This window comes from Calidris pugnax, unplaced genomic scaffold (genome assembly GCF_001431845.1).
Source record: "Calidris pugnax isolate Ruff unplaced genomic scaffold, ASM143184v1 scaffold41, whole genome shotgun sequence".
NCBI classification, from domain to species: Eukaryota; Metazoa; Chordata; class Aves; order Charadriiformes; family Scolopacidae; genus Calidris; species Calidris pugnax.
In genome coordinates this window covers 30,647,857-30,666,635 of record NW_015094509.1, presented here as the reverse complement: position 1 = coordinate 30,666,635, position 18,779 = coordinate 30,647,857, and the positions used below count along the sequence as shown (strand labels likewise).

At 54.9% G+C, this 18,779-nt stretch overlaps 2 protein-coding genes across 2 annotated transcripts in view; one reads left to right on the top strand and one right to left on the bottom strand.

Moving 5' to 3' along the window:
• Window positions 1-1,431: 1,431 nt before the first annotated feature.
• On the top strand, window positions 1,432-5,895 carry NAPRT (nicotinate phosphoribosyltransferase; the record flags this gene model as incomplete). Its single annotated transcript, XM_014965229.1, has 12 exons — window positions 1,432-1,797; window positions 1,893-1,975; window positions 2,370-2,500; window positions 2,584-2,699; window positions 2,788-2,981; window positions 3,650-3,790; window positions 3,901-3,985; window positions 4,249-4,329; window positions 4,575-4,677; window positions 4,796-4,953; window positions 5,230-5,337; window positions 5,476-5,895. Coding segments are annotated over 12 exons (1,626 nt in total), but the record flags the coding sequence as incomplete, so codon positions are not given.
• Window positions 5,896-7,903: 2,008 nt separating this feature from the next.
• The window catches only part of LOC106902074 (ubiquitin carboxyl-terminal hydrolase CYLD-like), a 17,468-nt gene continuing 6,592 nt past the window's right edge, over window positions 7,904-18,779 (bottom strand). Inside the window, exons 8-14 of the mRNA XM_014965248.1 lie at window positions 16,548-16,639; window positions 14,594-14,660; window positions 13,380-13,515; window positions 12,972-13,080; window positions 12,588-12,706; window positions 11,147-11,366; window positions 7,904-9,707 (exon numbers count right to left, since the gene is read on the bottom strand). Coding sequence (XP_014820734.1) covers window positions 9,523-9,707; window positions 11,147-11,366; window positions 12,588-12,706; window positions 12,972-13,080; window positions 13,380-13,515; window positions 14,594-14,660; window positions 16,548-16,639 — 928 coding nt within the window. The 3' untranslated portion in view covers window positions 7,904-9,522. The remainder of the gene's footprint in view (window positions 9,708-11,146; window positions 11,367-12,587; window positions 12,707-12,971; window positions 13,081-13,379; window positions 13,516-14,593; window positions 14,661-16,547; window positions 16,640-18,779) is intronic.

Sequence of the window (18,779 nt, the reverse complement as noted above, 5' to 3'; positions counted from 1 at the left end):
GATGGGGGAACCGTTCAGGGGGGTCCTCCAGGGGACGGGGACAGGAGACCTACAGAGGGACAGACCTCGGGGGGGGGTGTCCCTGGGGACAGGGGAACCCCTCGGGGGGACTTACGGGGGACAGGGACATCCCTCAGAGGGACCTGGTGGGGAGGGGGACAGGGACATCCCTCAGAGGGACCCTAGGGACAGGGAGGGGACCCTTCAGGGGAATTTGGGAGAGAAAGGGCCATCTCTCAGGGGCACTAGGAGACCCTTCAGAGGGACCTGGTGGAGACTGGGACATCCCTCAGAAGGACTTGGGGAACAGGGAGATCTTGGGGGGGCTGAGGGGAGAGGGACAGACCTCGGGGGGGTGACTTGGGACAGGAGAACCCTTTGGGGGGACTTACTGGGGGCAGGGACATCCCTCAGAGCAACCTGGTGGGGACAGGGACCAGCTTCAGTGGGACAGCACTTAGGAGGACCTGCACCTGAGGAGCAGGGGGACCTGGTGGGGACAGGGAAGTCCCTCAGAGTGACTGGGACAACCCTCCAGGGGGACCTGGGGGACAGGGGAACCCCTCAGGGGGACCTGTTGGGGACAGAGACAGCTTCTAGAAGGACAGGGCCATCTCTCAGGGGCACTAGGAGAGCCCTCCCCTCAGAGGGACCTGGTGGAGACTGGGACATCCCTCAGAAGGACCTGGGGAACAGGGGACCTGGTTGGGACAGGGACATCCCTCAGAAGGACTTGGGGAACAGGGAGCTCTTGGGGGGGCTGAGGGGAGAGGGACAGACCTCGGGGGGGGGCCTGGGGACAGGGGAACCCCTCGGGGGGACTTACAGGGGACAGGGACATCCCTCAGAAGGACTTGGGGAACAGGGAGCTCTTGGGGGGGCTGAGGGGAGAGGGACAGACCTCGGGGGGGGGCCTGGGGACAGGGGAACCCCTCGGGGGGACTTACAGGGGACAGGGACATCCCTCAGAAGGACTTGGGGAACAGGGAGCTCTTGGGGGGGCTGAGGGGAGAGGGACAGACCTCGGGGGGGGGCCTGGGGACAGGGGAACCCCTCGGGGGGACTTACAGGGGACAGGGACATCCCTCAGAAGGACCTGGGGAACAGGGGACCTGGTTGGGACAGGGACATCCTTCAGGGATCAGGGGGCTCCTCAGGGGGATCTTTCAGGAGGACCTGGAAGGACAGGGAAGGCTGAAGAGGGACAGGAGGACTTGAGGGGTGGTGGGATGGGGAAGGGGGGCAGGGACATCCCTCAGAAGGACCTGGGGAACAGGGGACCTGGTTGGGACAGGGACATCCCTCAGGGGGGATCTTTCAGGGGGACCTGGAAGGACAGGGAAGGCTGAAGAGGGACAGGAGGACTTGAGGGGTGGTGGGATGGGGAAGGGGAGCAGGGACATCCCTTGGAGGGACCCGGGGGACAGGTGAACCCTTCAGGACAATACAGGCATAGACATAGACAACCTTCAAGGAAACTTGGGGAACATTAGGACACCCTCCAGGAGGACAGTGCTCCCATGGACAGTCCCTCAAGAGGGCACTTGGGGAGGCCAAGGGTTGGGGACAACCCTGGCCACCAACTGTCACCTGTCCCAGCCATGGAGGGGGTTCCAGCCTGTCTGTGGCTCAGGGGACAATCCACCTTGGTGGCCGTCTGTCCCCACAGACGTTGCCTACCTGCGCTCCGTCCTGCCCAGCACCACCGAGGACGCCTTCTTCGACTACTTGGCCACCCTGGACGCCTCGGAGGTGACACTGACCGCCGTGCCGGAGGGCTCCGTCGTCTTCGCCAGGGTGGGACACGCTCAGTCCCCTCCCTGGGGTTTGGGGACATCTGCTCTTGTGTCCCCAGGGAGGACGGGGATGTCACTGCCTGGCTGTCCCCACAGGTCCCGTTCCTACAGGTGAAGGGGCCGCTGCTGGTGGTGCAGCTGCTGGAGACCACGTTGCTGTGCCTGGTCAACTATGCCAGGTAGGGGACATGTCCTACTCTGGTCCCCAAGGTGTTGGGGACTGCTGGGGACAGCGTCCCTCTCTGCTGTACCAAACCCTCCGAGTCCCACTGAGGTCCCTGTCACGTTCCTACACCTTGGCTGTGGTTGAGCAAAGAAGGTCCCGGAGCTCCCCAACCCTTGGCTTCATGGCTTGTTGTCACCTGTCCCTTCTTCTCCACAGCCTCCCCAAGGTGTTGGGGACTGCTGGGGACAGCGTCCCTCTCTGCTGTACCAAACCCTCCGAGTCCCACTGAGGTCCCTGTCACGTTCCTACAGCTTGGCTGTGGTCAAGCAAAGAAGGTCCTGGAGCTCCTCAACCCTTGGCTCCATGTTCAACCTGGCTTGTTCTCACCTGTCCCTTCTTCTCCACAGCTTGGTGGCCACCAACGCTGCCCGCTTCCGCCTCCTCGCCGGCCCGGACATGAAGCTGATGGAGATCGGGCTCCGTCGCGCTCAGGGACCGGATGGTGCCCTTTCAGCCTCCAAATACTCCTACATCGGGGGTGAGTGCTGCCCCATGGTGCCCCACGGCGCCGCGGCCACGCTGTCACCCGTGTGTCCCCTCCTCCTCCGTCCTTCCTCGCAGGCTTCGACTGCACCAGCAACATCCTGGCGGGGAAGCTCTACGGCATCCCGGTGCGTGGCACCATCGCCCACTCCTTCATCATGTCCTTCACCTCCCTGGAGGAGGTGAGGCCCAGGGTGAGTGTCACCACGGATGGGGGACGAGGATGAGGATGTCACAAGGAGTGTCCCAATGCCTGTGTCACCCCCTCTCCTCTATGGACAGGAGCTGCCACCACTGGCAGGAGGAGAACCAGTGGATCTTCCATCCTTGACCAAGCAGTGGCTGCGGAGGGTGTGTGACCTGCTGGGGACCCCCCTGGAGAAGACCAACCAGGGCGAGCTGGCCGCCTTCGTGTCCTACGCTGTCACCTTCCCCCAGGACTTCCAGGGGCTGCTGGACACCTACTGCGTCAGGAGGTGAGGGACACTGAGTGGAGGTGACACTTGGAGGAACCCTCAACCATTTCCCCCCACCCAGGAAAGGGGAACTGGGAAAAAACCCAAGGAAAACCGAGTTGAATCCTTGGGGATCTCCTGCCTGAGGTTGATCATGTCCCCACCCCAAGGCCATGGAAAGGTGTTACCTTGTGCTGGTGTCACCTGCCATGTCCCAGCATCTCCTCATCCCTCCTGGGGCTTTCCCAAATCCCACTCCCACCAGTGACCCCAGTCCTGGTGCTGTTCCTCCCCAGCTCCGTGGTGCCCCGTGTTATGGTGTGAGGAACACACAATTTATTGTCATTTAGACAATTACTCTGTCACTGATGACCCCTCCCCACCCAGGGGGAACCCATCGGAGAAAACCAAGGAAACCCCAGGATTGAAATATAAATAGATATAATAGGATAAGACTAAATAATTAACATTAATAACACTAATTAGTCCTGAGTCCTCGCTCAAACCAGAACAGTGGGATGGTTTTGCCATGGTGGCCAACAAACACATCCCTCCTTGCTTGGTGGCCTTCAACGAGGGACATTTCTACCTGTGCTTCACTGTTGGTGGATGTGGGGCTGGGATGGGCTGTTGGATCTGCCCTGGGTCCCTGTCCCACCAGGACTAACCTTCTCCTCACCCCATCCCAGGAGTGGTTTGCCCAACTTCTGCGCGGTGGCGTTGGCCCTCCACCAGTTGGGCTACCGGGCCATCGGGGTGCGCCTGGACAGCGGGGACCTGGCCCAGCAATCCAAGGAGATCCGCCAAGTCCTCCGAGCCTGCGGTGCTCAGTGAGTCCCTCCCCACCAGTCCCTGGTGGCTTCATCACCTTGGAGACCTTGAGTTGGGTGCTGAAAGCAGAGCCAGGTGTCACCTTTAACCCCCCCGTGTCACCTCCCAGCTTCCAGGTGCCCTGGTTTGAGACCATCCCCATCGCCGTCAGCAATGACATCAGTGAGCAGAGCCTGGAGGAGTTCAGCCGGGAGGTGAGGGAGCTCCTGGTGGGGTTGGGATGTCACCTGGGCTTTTGCTGGCACCGCTGAGGGGTGGCCATGAGCATCACCTGGGACTTTCTCCCTGGGTGAGAGCAGCTTCTGCGCTTCTTGGTGGGATGGATGGACAGACAGACACCAGGAACCTTGGGTTGGAGCATCCTCTGACCTACCCTGTGGCTCTGGTTTTGCCCTGGGCTTAAAAACTGGTGGTAGGGCTGGCCTTCTGATGGCCACCATCTTCTCTGCCACACCAGGGGAGCGAGATCAACATGATCGGTGTCGGGACAAACCTGGTGACGTGTCCCCTGCAGCCATCACTGGGCTGCGTTTACAAGGTAGGTCAACTTCATCAACTTCTAGAATGGTTTAGGTTGGAAGGGACCTTCAAAGATCATCTCCTTCCAGCCCCCCTACCCTGGGCAGGGACACCTCCCACCAGACCAGGTTGCTCCAAGCCCCTTCCAACCTGGCCTTGAACACTTCCAGGGAAGGGCATCCACAACTTCTCTGGGCAACCTGGGCCAGGCTCTCACCACCCTCAGAGCAAGGTGTCCATCTCCTTAACCTTCTTCTCCTACAGCTGGTGGAGGTCAATGGCTCCCCATGCCTGAAGCTCACAGAAGATGAGGAGAAGATGACCATCCCAGGGTCCAAGACCATCTATCGGCTCTATGATGCTGCCGGTGAGTTGTGACATCCTTGCTACGGTGCTTCCCTGTTGACCTGTGGTCCCCTCCAGCTCCATAACCCTGTCCCCCGTGTCCCATGTACCCACTGGCCACTAACTTGGCATCCCTACAGGTCACCCCTTCATGGACCTCATGGCTCTGGAGGAGGAGCCCTCACCCAGTGCGGGGCAGGAGCTGGCGGTCCGTGTCCTGGGGCAGCTTGGTGAGACCAGCAAGGTTGTGCCCACCACCGTGGAGCCCCTCCATCGCACGTACTTCAGAGATGGCCAGGTCAGGGTTGGTTCTGCCTTCTGGTGTTGGGGTGTCCTCCCCAATGTTGGCTGAAGGACCAAGTTGGGTGGTGGTGTCTTGGCAGGAATGGCAGAATCGATGGTTTAAACCCCAGCCTTTCCTGGTGTCCAAGATGTCCCCTGTTCCAACAACCCAGGTGCCACCCTGGACATGGTGGCATCAGAGTCCAGCTTGGGGCTGGCTCGTTGGGGATTGGGGTTGGGTGGCCAGCTCTCCACATAGATATGGTCATGGTCATGCTTCTCCATCCTGTAGGTGTGTGAGCCACTGCCCAGCCTGATGGAGGTGAGGAACCACGCGCAGGTGTCCCTCAGCCTTCTCAGTCCCGCTCACCGCCGGCTCCGTGAGCCACAGCCCTACCCGGTACGTCCCCCACTTGCTGTCACCATCAGTACACACCTGGCCACCCTCCTGGGCTCTGGTGACCTGAGCAAAGCCACCACAGAGCTGCAGCCACCCTGGGAGCTCACACTCATTGTCCCCTCTTGCTCTTGTTACCAGGTGGCAGTGACAGAGAAGCTGCACCACCTTCTCACCAAGCTGCGGCAGGCCAGCCAGTGAGGAGGTCCCCACTTGTCCCCTGTGGTGTCCACGCTGGGGACAACCCCTGCCAAGGACCAGCTCTTCTTCTATCCTTTTTTGAAGACCAGATGACTAATTGGGAATCAATGGTTCTAATGATGCTGCTGCTGCCCCGAGGTGCCGATCCGAGGACCCTGCAGGAACTGGAAGTGCTTCCTGGGGTCTCAGTAGCAAAGCTGGGCACAGAGGGGATGGGGCAGGTGGAGCTGGGATGCAAAGGTCTCCACAACTTCTGGAGATGATGCTCCTTCCCTGCCTTCCTTGGTTGCCCTGTGCCTTCTACCATGGCAGCTCTGCCCACCTCAGTGGCCCTGCCAGCACTGTGCCTTCTACCATAGTCGTGCTACCCATCTTGGTAGCCCTGCCAGCCCTGCACCTTCTACCATGGCCATGCTGTCCACCTTGGTGGCCCTGCCAGCCCTGCACCTTCTACCATGGCCATGCTGCCCATCTCGGTGGCCCTACCAGCCCTGTGCCTTCTACCATGGCCATGCTACCCATCTTGGTGGCCCTACCAGCCCTGTGCCTTCTACCATGGCCATGCTGCCCATCTTGGTGGCCCTCCCAGCCCTGCACCTTCTGCAGTGGCAGCCCGTACTGAAGCTCCTTGATGGCTCTAGAGACCAAGTCTGGAGTTCACAAGAAGGAGTCCTACCATGGGAAGGCCCAGCCTGTCCCCAGCCCTTGTCCTGTGGGACATCCGTGGTGGATGCACCTTGCCCTTCCCCTTCTAGGCTTTGGCTTGGTGGCCACATTTCATTTCTTTCCATTTTGTACCCGGTCCCTGGGGCGTGGAGGCCTGGTCGGCAAAGCTGGGCACAGAGGGGATGGGGCAGGTGGAGCTGGGATGCAAAGGTCTCCACAACTTCTGGAGATGATGCTCCTTCCCTGCCTTCCTTGGTTGCCCTGTGCCTTCTACCATGGCAGCTCTGCCCACCTCAGTGGCCCTGCCAGCACTGTGCCTTCTACCATAGTCGTGCTACCCATCTTGGTAGCCCTGCCAGCCCTGCACCTTCTACCATGGCCATGCTGTCCACCTTGGTGGCCCTGCCAGCCCTGCACCTTCTACCATGGCCATGCTGCCCATCTCGGTGGCCCTACCAGCCCTGTGCCTTCTACCATGGCCATGCTACCCATCTTGGTGGCCCTACCAGCCCTGTGCCTTCTACCATGGCCATGCTGCCCATCTTGGTGGCCCTGCCAGCCCTGCACCTTCTGCAGTGGCAGCCCGTACCGAAGCTCCTTGATGGCTCTAGAGACCAAGTCTGGAGTTCACAAGAAGGAGTCCTACCATGGGAAGGCCCAGCCTGTCCCCAGCCCTTGTCCTGTGGGACATCCGTGGTGGATGCACCTTGCCCTTCCCCTTCTAGGCTTTGGCTTAGTGGCCACATTTCATCTCTTTCCATTTTGTACTTGGGCCCTGGGGCGTGGAGGCCTGGTCAAGGTTGACACCAGCTCCAGGTTGACCTCTCTAACCTGATGTTCATAGAGGACACATGACACTAATCCCCACGATTAACTTCATCCTAAGAAAAAACAAAATGAAATAAAGACCATTACACATTATGGCTATGGCCACGTCGTGTGGCTGCTCTGGTCCTTCAAAACACTCGTTGCCTTCAAGCTTGAACCTTGACTTCAAGGTCCTTCACTTCACGGTTCATGGCTGAATTAAGCTGGAATGAAAAGCAAGTGCTGACTTTCGTTGCCTTCAAGCTTGAACCTTGACTTCAACGTCCTTCACTTTACGGTTCATGGCTGAATAAAGCTGGAATGAAACGCAAGTGCTGACTTGGAGTGGGGCCAGAGGAGGCCATGGAGATGCTGGGAGGGCTGGAGCCCCTCTGCTGGGAGGGGGGGCTGAGAGAGTTGGGGGGGTTCAGCCTGGAGAAGAGAAGGCTCCAAGGAGACCTTGGAGCCCCTTCCAGTCCCTCAAGGGGCTCCAGGAGAGCTGGGGAGGGGCTCAGACATATAATCACAGAATGGTTTGGGTTTGATGGGACCTTCAAGATCATCCAGTTCCACCCCCCTGCCCTGGGCAGGGACACCTCCCACCAGAGCAGGTTGCTCCAAGCCCCCTCCAACCTGACCTTGAACCCCTCCAGGGAATGGGGCAGCCACAGCTTCTCTGGGCAACCTGGGCCAGGCTCTCACCACCTTCACACCAAAGATGTTCTTCCCCAGATCTCACCTCGATCTCCCCTCTTAACAAAGCATGGCCTGATGGGCTCCTGTTCCTCAAAAAAAACCCAACGTGGAGCTCCCTGGTCCAATGCTCCAGCTGCAGACACCGTGTGACATTTAGCATTTTAAGAGAGGGAAAAAAAACCCCCACAAAACTCCAGGAAAACCAAGAGCAGTTTGTTATTAAACTTACATTTTTCGAGCAGAAGCATCAGAGGTAGAAGAGCCCAAGGCCCAGCGTACCTGAGTAGAGATTGTCCTGAGTTCTTAGGAGAGAAGGAATGAAGAACATCTTTAAATAGATGACAAAAGATGAGATAGCAGTGCCCCTTGGTCCTCTCTGTGGTTGGAGAGGTTGGTGAGTCAGTTAATGGGTGGGACCAGGGTAAATCCATCCTCAGGACCATCCGTTGCTCCATCTGCCACCGTCTCTCTCCAACCTTTGGTGCTTTGGCTTTGCCCACGACCATCCTGAGTATCTCCAAGGATGGAGACCCCCCACCACCTCTCTTTGGGCAACCTGCATCAGGACTTGTCACCTTCACGGTGAAGAAATGTTTCCTGATGTTACTCCTGTGTTCCAGTTGGCCCCTTTGGTCCTGGCACTGGGCACCGGGAAGAGTCTGGCTCTGTCCTCTTTGCACCCTTTGGACAAGTCCCCTGGAGTCTTCTCTTCAGGCTGAAAAGTCCCATCTCTCCCAGCCTTTCTTCATGGGAGAGATGCTCCAGTCCATCATCTTCATGGCCATTTGTTGGACTCTCTTTGTCTCCCTCCTACTGGGAAACCCCAAACTGGATCCAGTAGTCCAGGTATGACCTTACCAGTGCTGTGCAGAGGCAGTGAAAATCCCATTCCTTGACCTTGACCTTCTGGCAACACTTCTAGGACATTGTTCACCTTCTCTACCATGAGGACGTACTGGTGCCTCATGGTCAACTTGGTGTTGAGGCCCAGATGCTCAGTAAGGACATCTGGAAGCTGACTTGATATCAACTGTTAATTACCATTATCAGTCTGGGTTCGTTACACATTGGCCATGCTTTGTAGCCGCCCAATATAGAAATAGGGGACACACCAGAAAGCTCATTAAGCCATGAAGCCGTTGAGGTCCCAGTTGGTGTCCCAACCCTGCTGGCAAGCAAAAAAAAGGTCCTAAACCACCTGTAACCCAAGCCACGAGACAAAGCTACAGGCCACGTATTAAAATTAGTGCAGCCTTCGTTAAAGAGGAGAAAAGAAGAGGAGGAGGGAAATTACAGCTCCACATCTGGGGCTCCTGGGTGTGTCCCTCAAGGTTTTGGTGCCCAGTCGGTGAAATTCAGAATCTGGGCAACCCAGTTCAGGACTGCACTTTTTGCAAATTTGAGAATAATTGCTCATGTTTTGATTAGATTCTGGTCTTCGGGCCCAGGATCTCCTCTGGTTCTTCCAGCTTTGGAAGGGAGATGATAAGGATGTTGGGGAGGGCTCTGAGGTAGGACAGAGCTACAGCGCGCCCGGGGAAGGAGGAGGCTGGAAAATGAGAATGAATTTGTGTGGAAATAACTCAAAATCCAGGTCTGCAGGAAGCACAAACCATCACTTGATGAGGCCGGATACAGGATCTAACGACCCCAGCCAGGCCAATGTGGACAACTTGATACCAGACACCAGAAGAGGTCAGAAGAGGCAGAAGCTGGAGCTTGGGGCACCCAGAATTGGGTGTTTTCACCGATTACGACCTGAGGGGTTGATCCGAGCTCACGTTTCCAACGTCTCTAAGGCACCGGCCCGAGGCAGGGTCACTTGTAAAGGGCCATCTTCTTGCTCTGGTACATGTATATGTAGGCGTCGCAGAAGAGGCGTTTGGTGACTCCATCCATGTCCCGAGGTTGTTTTTCGGCCAACTTGGCCAACGGCAAGGCCAGGTATTTGGCAACTTCAGGGCACAGCGTTACCGTGGGGATGTTAAAGCCATTTTCATCACCTAAGCCAAGAAAGAAGGAGAAAAGTCCAAACCAGGCCTTGAGGAACCTACAGCTCGCGTAGGAACCATCACACTCAATTAGTGATACGCTTCAGTGATGGTTTTTGTTGGGTTGATGGTTGGACTCAATGATCTGAAAGGTTCCTTCTCTGGAACAGGTTGCCCAGGGAAGTTGTGGATGCCCCATCCTTGGAAGTGTTCAAGGCCAGGCTGGATGTGGCCTTGAGCAACCTGCTCTAGTGGGAGGTGTCCCTGCCCATGGCAGGGGGGTTGGAACTCGATGATCTTTGAGGTCCCTTCCAACCCAAACCATTCTATGATTCTCACCTGGACAATTCTATGATTCTATGACAGTAACTTAGCACCTCAGCTGAGAGATCTGGAGCCAACAACAAGGTGGGGAAGGACAAGAGAACCATGTCCTCACCCACATGGTGGCCAGTCCCACTGGGCTCCAGAAGTCCCATGTTTGAACACAAGGATGAAAGCACTAGGAGGACCTCAGATATGCTTGGCCTGGTCATACTCTTCTCTGGGGTCTGCTTAAGTGGAAGAGAGGGCCTGAATCATGGTTGGGAGCTTCAGAAGAAAAAGCTTTTGTGACTGAGGGTCACACCAACCCCATGCAGCGCTCCAGGCTTGGGGAAGAATGGCTGGAGCCACCTGGTGGAAAAGGACCTTGGGGGTTGGTCAACAGCTGGCTGAATATGAGCCAGCAGTGTGCCCAGGTGGCCAACAGCATCCTGGCCTGTATCTAGAACAGTGTGGCCAGCAGGATCATAAAAATGATGGTCCCCCTGTACTCGGCTCTGGTGAGGCTCCACCTGGAATTCTGTGTCCAGTTTTGGGCTCCTCACTATAGGAAAGACATTGAGGGGCTGGAGCGTGTCCAGAGAAGGGCAATGGAGCTGGGGAGGGGTCTGGAGACTAAGGAGAAAGGTCTGGAGAACTTCTGAGGAACACCTGAGGGAGCTGGGGGCGTTCAGCCTGGAGAAGAGGAGGATGACAGGAGATCTCACTCTCTACAACTTCTTGAAAGGAGGGTGTAGCAACAGGGGGCTTGGTCTCTTCTCCCAAGGAACAGGTGATGAGACAAGAGGAAATAGCCCCAAGTTGCACCAGGGGAGGTTTAGGATGGATACTGGGGAAAATTTCTACAACAAAAAGGTTATCAAGCCTTGGAAGAGGCTGCCCAGGGAAGTGGTGGAGTCACCATCCCTGGAGGGATTTAAAAGCTGGGCAGAGGTGGTGCTGAGGGACATGGGTTAGTGGTGGGTTTGTCAGTGTTGGGTTGATGGTTGGAATGGATGATCTTAAAGATCTCTTCCAACCAAGACAATTCTATGATTAGCATCATAGACTGTTGTAGACCCTCACAGCTGCTCACTGTACAGCACCCAGCTACCACCAAAGCTCCGAGCCCACCACCACGTCCTCACCATGCCTGTCAGCCATGCTGTCGAAGAACATCCAATGTTCGTTCTCCGGGCCGTATTTCACAAAGGAGACGTAATGACTGGTCTCGATGCACAGCACGGCGAAGAGCTCCATCTTCTCACGAGGGACCTGCTGGTTGCCCCGGGGGTTCCGGCTCCGAAACTCTTCTGGGACGTGCAGCCTGGTTGGTTTGTGCGTTTTGCGTCGATAGTGGGAATGAACCTGAGGAGAAACGATGGGGTGACACTGCTGAGTGGGGAGAAAACCAAACCTGGCCTCAAAGAGGAGCGTGCAGAGGTCAGACCCCCAGTTTTTTCCCAACTGATCTGCCTCCCACACAGCCAACTTCTCCCTCCTTCTTCAGCCTGGAGAAGAGAAGGCTCCAGGGAGACCTTAGACCCCTTCCAGTCCCTCAAGGGGCTCCAGGAAAGCTGGGGAGGGACTCTGGATCAGGGAAGGGAGCCATAGGACAAGGGGGAAGGGTTCTACACTATAAAAAGGGAGATTTAGATGAGATACTGGGAAGAAATTCTTTGCTGTGAGGGTGGTGAGAGCCTGGAGAGGGTGGTGAGAGAAGCTGTGGCTGCCCCATCCCTGGAGGGGTTCAAGACCAGGCTGGATGAGGCTTGGAGCAACCTGGTCTGGTGGGAGCTGTCCCTGCACAGGGCAGAGGGATTGGAAAGAGATGATCTTTAAGGTCCCTTCCAACCCAAACCATTCTCTGATTCTACGTGCCAGGGAATGGCATTGTATTGACAGGTTGGCAGCAAGAAGCTGAGAAGTGAGCCTGCCACCCTCCAAAAAAAGGCCAGAAAGGTGTAGGAATGCTCCTGGTGAACCAGCATGGAGGGCCCAGCACTCAGTCCACACAGGATTGGTCCTTATTTAGGCTCTGTGCAAGCAGAGAGTTTAATATCCAAGAAGCTGATGGAGATGGTGGGACTGGTGCTCAGGAAGGAGCTCCTTTGTGCCCAAACCTTAACAGCTGCAGGGACAGCACAGGAAATGCGGGTATTTTGGGAGGATTCAATCTGGTTTGGACACTTTATCAGTCTCAACAACTCCCTGAAAGGAGGGTGTAGAGAGGTGGGGATTGGTCTCTTCTCCCAAGGAACAGGCGATGGGGCAAGAGGAAACGGCCTCAAGTTGCGCCAGGGGAGGTTTACGATGGATATTGGGAAAAATTTCTACAATAAAAAGGTTATCAAGACTGGAAGAGGCTTCCCAGGGAAGTGGTGGAGTCACCATCCCTGGAGGGATTTAAAAGCTGGGCAGACGTGGTGCTGAGGGACATGGGTTAGTGGTGGGTTTGTCAGGGTTGGGTTGATGGTTGGACTCAATGACCTGAAAGGTCCCTTCTAACCTACACAATTCTACAATTTTATGATTCTATGCTGTCAGCCACCAAAGAAGATTTCACAAGCACCCCAAGAAAACCAATACCTGTCTGGAGCAGGAGCTGCAGAACTGCTTCAGGCCCGTGGCCGCAAACACCTTGTCTTTGAAACACGCGGCACACTCCAGGGTGGCGACGTCACCGCACACGCAGCACTCCCTGGGACCTGCAGGGACAACAGGGGTGAGAGGGATGGGCCTTCTCCAGGTCTCGCACACGCAGCACTCCCTGGGACCTGCAGGGTGAGAGGGATGTGTCTCCTCCAGGTCTTACCCAAAATCCGACCTCTCCTGCCAAAACTGGTGGTCAGGGGAAGAACCACCACACCGTGAGCCCACCCTACATCTGCTCACAACCCAAAGAGGCGAGATCTGTGGCCTGGTTGCTCGCAGAGTCCCAACCAGCAGCTTTACCGTTGCCCACCAACTTACTGTCCAGCAGCAGATCCGTTATATCCAGCTCCAAGGAAGGAATGATTTTGCTGAACATTTTATATTCCTTCCCAGAACGTGGCATTTGGATGATGAAACAAGAAGGGATCTGGGAAAAGAAAAGCAAAGAAATGACCAGGTCAGAAGAGACAAGTCCTAGAGACTCTCCGTGTCGCTGCTGGGGAGGGAAGACTTTCTGCTCCAGTTCTTCACCAGACAAAACGGCAACAGGGAAAGCAGAGCTGAGATTCCCCAAGATCTCTCTCTCTTGTGGCTGTATCCTGCTTTTTTTTGCAGCTTTTTAAGATATACCAGACCCCCAGCAGACTCGTTGGCAGGCAGAGGTACGTTGGAGGAAGCAAGAAAGAGGTGGCAAAGAGCAGCAGAGGCGGACGGAGCCGGGCTCACCTCCATCAGCTTCAGATCGGAGGCCAGGAAGGAGTGTTCCACTAACTGCTGGACCTCAGGAACCACCAGATCCTCCCGTTTGTCCATAATTATCTGGTGACAGTAACCGTCCTGCTGCTCCTTCCGTTTTTCTGACCTGCAAGGAGTTGGTCACGGGGCTTGTTTACGCGGCGCCACCAACATCTGAGCTCCCAGAGGGACATACTGGGTTGTCCTCCATAAGCTTCTGGAGCCAAGGCACCAAGGGCTGCTTGGTGGACCATCGACACGAAGCACTTTTTTCCACCCAGAAATACTAAATATATATAGTGAGAGGATGCAAGGAGCATCTTTTGTCTCGTTATCCCTCCACAGCGTCACATCCTGCTCCTATGAGCAAAACTCGCTTTCCCCTCATCGATGTAAATATTAAAGGACCTTTCAGTGGTTTTAAAATCTACAGAACCATCGGCCAACCCCTCCTCAGAAGAAGGATGTATTTATAACTGTGCATACAAAAGGCAGGGAGCAAAACTCAGTGCATTCAGAAGGTGAGCTGCCTGCAGCAGGTCTCCCACAGCCCCCGCGTCCCCGAGCCAGCGGAGAAAGGATTTCCTTGGGATGACCCTCTGCGGGGGAGCTGCCAGCACAGAGTCCTCTTTGTGCTCAGCCTTTCCGAGTCCTCCACCATCTACGGCTTGACTGACGGCTCTCCACAAAGGAGCACAGAAACCCAACAATCCCCTTACTGTGCTCCCCGAACAGCGCAGTTATTTTTGGCTTCCTTCAACCTCTCATCCTCTTTGTAGAGTCCTGAAAAACCGGGACTGCATCCATGGACTGCCTGTTTGAGAGGCTGATGGACCTGAGCCAGCTCGACAGCCTGGACCCATCCCAAAAGCATCCCAAAGGCTGGCAGATACTCCTGGCTCTGCACTGAACTCGGACACCTACGTTTCTCCAACCACCGCTGGCTCACCCTGAGGATGAGACAAGATTTTTAGCATCGTTTTCTGAAGGTGGCACCTCCAGGGAAGAGTTTGGAAGTGTCTTGTCTTGGACGTGTCACCTGGGACAGGATGACAACAAGGGAAATCACATGGACTGCAGGCAACTCCCTGAGCTGTGCCTCCAAAGCCTCGGTGAAAAGGCACAAGTAACACCCGGTGATCGTGAGGGGGATAATTAATGAGCTTGGCCTGGGTAAATTGTATTGCTTAGATACAGAAACTTACAGCAGTTTCAAGAGGGGCTCTATTCCCAGGATCTGCTGCATTATGAGATTGAGGAACTCCTCAGGATCTGGAAGGTGAGAGAAAAGCACAGGTCACACCAGGAATGCTGCTGGTATCCAGAAGGCAAAAGCTACCAAATAAACAGGAGCCAACGTTTTATGAACCCGGAATCTCCTCTTTTACTCTAGGTGAGGGGAAAACCAGGCTAAAAGCTGAAAGCTCTTGGTTAATACACAAATCCTGGGGGGGGCATGAAAAAAAGCCAACCAGCCCTCAGATCCTGCACTCTTACAAGCCAGGCCACCACCATCTCAGAGCCATTAATGGATGGTCAGTGCTAACACCAACGGTGTAAACTCAAAGTGAAATGGGACAGCTGTGAAAAGTCAAGAATCTGAAGAGTTAAACCATCCTGATGGATTTCAACAAGGGCAAGTGTCGGGTGCTGCACCTGGGGAGGAATAACCCCCTGCACCAGGACAGTTTGGGGGCTGACCTGCTGGAGAGCAGCTCTGAGGAAAAAGACCTGGGAGTCCTGGTGGACAACAGGATGCCCATGAGCCAGCAATGGGCCCTTGTGGCCAAGAAGGCCAGTGGCATCCTGGGGGGCATCAGGAAGAGTGTGAGCAGCAGGTGGAGGGAGGTCATCCTGCCCCTCTGCTCTGCCCTGGGGAGGCCCCATCTGGAGCACTGGGTCCAGTTCTGGGCCTCCCCAGTTCCAGAAGGACAGGGAACTGCTGGAGAGGGGACAGCAGAGGCTACAAAGATGCTGAGGGGCCTGGAGCATCTCTCTGATGAGGAAAGGCTGAGGGACTTGGGCTTATTTTAGTCTGGGTAAGAGAAGACTTAGGGGTGATCTGATCAACACCTATAAATACTTAAAGGGTGGGTGTCAAGAGGATGGGGCCAGTCTTTTTTCAGAGGTGCCCAGTGACAGGACAAGAGATAACAGGCACAAACTTGAATGTAAGAAGTTCCACTGAACATGTTTAGGAGGAACTTCTTTCCTGTGAGGGTGGCAGAGCCCTGGAACAATCTGCCCAGAGAGATGGTGGAGTCTCCTTCTCTGGAGACATTCCAAACCTGCCTGGACACGTTCCTGTGCAACCTGCTCTGGGTGACCCTGCTCTGGCAGGGGGTTGGACTAGATGATCTCCAGAGGTTCCTTCCATGCCCATATCATTCTGTGATTCTCTGATCCCTGGCTAAAATAAATATGCAAGAGCACAAAATACAATAGCTGTTGACCCACTAGATTATGGGCTGTTTCTGGAAGAATTATTGACACTTATTTACTATCCAGGTACTTCTGGATTGTTGCAGTGATTTTTGGTGTTGGTGTAACCCGTTTTCTTGTTGTAAACTACACAGGGCCTTGCTGTGAGTGGATGGGAACGTGGGGATTGCAACCAGGGAGAGGTGGGGTGCAGCTGGAAGTGTTTTCTGTCTTGTTTAAAACAAGACTGCACTCCTTGAGAAACCTAAAATAACTCACCAGAACTCAAAGACAAGCCGATCTTGGCAGAATGAAAAATCAGGCTGGATTGTAGAAGGGACATCAGGGCTGGAATTATCGGGGTAAAACTCAAAGTATAAACGTGAAGGAAATTTCCCTTGTTTAAATTCTGTTAGAATCATAGAATGGTTTGGCGTGGAAGGGACCTTAAAGATCATCGAGTTCCAACCCCCTTCCTCTCCCCTTCTGGCAAAATCTGCCACCAGGCAGAGACCTCGCAATTCCCATCTTTCTATCAGAGCTCAGGACAAATTTCAGTTGAAAAGCCCGTAGAGTATTAAAAGCTGGAATTATGTGCCTTTTTACATAAAAGAACAGCACAGCAGGCACATTAACACACGTGCCTGGGAGAAGCATACAATTAAGTTGTCAGCCCGGTGCCTGGATGAGGCGGCGCAGAGGGAAGCAGCCCGGGGAAGGCCCTGGAGAGCTCGTTACCTTTCTCAGCGTTGGTAAAGCTTGAAAACTGGCCCTTTTCAGTCAACTGCTCCCTAAGGTGCATCACGCTCCCAGCCCTGACGAAGCCAGTCCTAGAAAAAAAAAAGAAAGGAGATGATGATCTCTCCAGTGTATGCAAATCATCAAATCATGGAATGGTTTCGGTGGGAAGGGACTTTTTCCAACCCCCTGCCATGGGCAGGGACATCTTCAACTTAGACCAGGTTGCTCCAAGCCCCCTCCAACCTGGCCTTGAACCCCTCCAGGGATGGGGCAGCCACAGCTTCTCTGGGCAACCTGGGCCAGGCTCTCACCACCCTCAGAGTGAAAATTTTCTTTCCAATATCTCATCTAAATCTCCCTTTTTATAGTGTAGAACCCTTCCCCCTCATCCTATGGCTCCCCTCCCTGATCAAGAGTCCCTCCCCATCTCTCCTGGAGTCCTTTGAGGGACTGGAAGAGGCTCCAAAGTCTCCCCAGAGCCTTCTCTTCTCCAGGCTGAACCCCCCCAATTCTCTCAGCCTGTCCTCCCAGCAGAGGGGCTCCAGCCCTCCCAGCATCTCCGTGGCCTCCTCTGCCCCCCCTCCAACAGGTTCATGTCCTCCTGATGTTGGTGGCCCCAAAGCTGGAGGCAGCAACTGGGGAGGGAGTCTCCCCAGAGCGGAGCAGAGGGGCAGAATCCCCTCCCTCACCCTGCTGGCCACGCTGCTGGGGACACAGCCCAGGACGTGAGGGGTTTTCTAGGCTGCCAGCACACGTTGCTGGCCCATGACCCATTTTTTATCCCCACGTCCTTCTCCTCAGGGGTGCTCTCAATCACATCTCAGCATCACAGAACACCCCAGGGTTGTATTTCTGCTGCCAGAAATTTCTGCCCACGCTGCTGGGGACACAGCCCAGGATGTGAGGGGTTTTCTAGGCTACCAGCACACGTTGCTGGCCCACGACCCATTTTTTATTCCCTTGTCCTTCTCAGGGGTGCTCTCAATCACATCTCAACATCTCACCATCACAGAACACCCCAGGGTTGTATTTCTGCTGCCAGAAATTTCTGCTCCTCAAAGAAGATGCTAATGTTCTATGGTCAAACAGCTCTGCAGGTCTCTCTTCCACACCTCTGTAGTGAGGATGAGTAAAGAACCCAGGTATCTTTGATACAAATTCCTTGTCCTTTGAGTGAGAACTGCAGCTCTCAAGGCTCCAGGCTAAGCAGGGGAGACATACAAATATGCAGCAGGAGTTGTGACAGCCTCACAACCCAGGGAAGGGACAAACCAGAAGAAAAACCCTCATATTAAGACCTTTGATGGGGCTGAGAGGAGAAACACTTCCAAGTAACCCCTTCCTAACCCGGGGAAGGGACAAACCAGAAAGAAAAACCCTGATATTAAGACCTTTGATGTGGCTGAGAGGAGAAACGCTTCCAAGGAGCCCCTTTCTTCAGTGAGAGGTACCATCTGACATGGCAGCAGAGCAGGTATGAAGGCAGACGGATGACTTCCAGGTCTCAGGAGGTGATTCTGCCCCTCTACTCTGCACTCGTGAGACCCCACCTGGAATACTGTGTCCAGCTTTGGAGTCCTCAACACAGAAAGGACATGGACCAGCTGGAACGGGTCCAGCGGAGGGCCATGAAGATGATCAGAGGGATGGAGCACCTCTCCTATGAAGACAGGCTGAGGGAGCTGGGGTTGTTCAGCCTGGAGAAGAGAAGGCTCCAGGGAGACCTTATAGCAGCCTTTCAATACCTGAAGGGAGCCTATAGAAGAGCTGGAGAAGGACTCTTTGCCAGGAGGTGTAATGATAGGACAAGGGGAAACGGTTTTAAATTGGAAGAAAAAAGGTTCAGGTTAGATTTCAGGAAGAAATTTTTTACTATGAGGGTGGTGAGACATCTTGGCCATGGTTACCCACCCCAATTCTCCAGAGCCACATTTAACAACCCGTAGCGGGGCCAGGGACCCCAATTCTCCAGAGCCACATTTAACAACACGTAGCAGGGCCAGGCCCTAGGGTTAAAACACTTCTTTATATCCAGGCCTCCATTATACAAGACCTTTTCTTCTGCCCTGAAAACCACAGGCCTTGAAAACCTTGAAAGGCGGGCTCGTGTCAACCTCATGAAGTTCAACCAGGCCAAGTACAAGGGGTAATGGTTTTAAACTGGAAGAGGGGAGATTTAGGTTAGATACTAGAAGGAAATTCTTTACTGTGAGGGTGGTGAGACCCTGG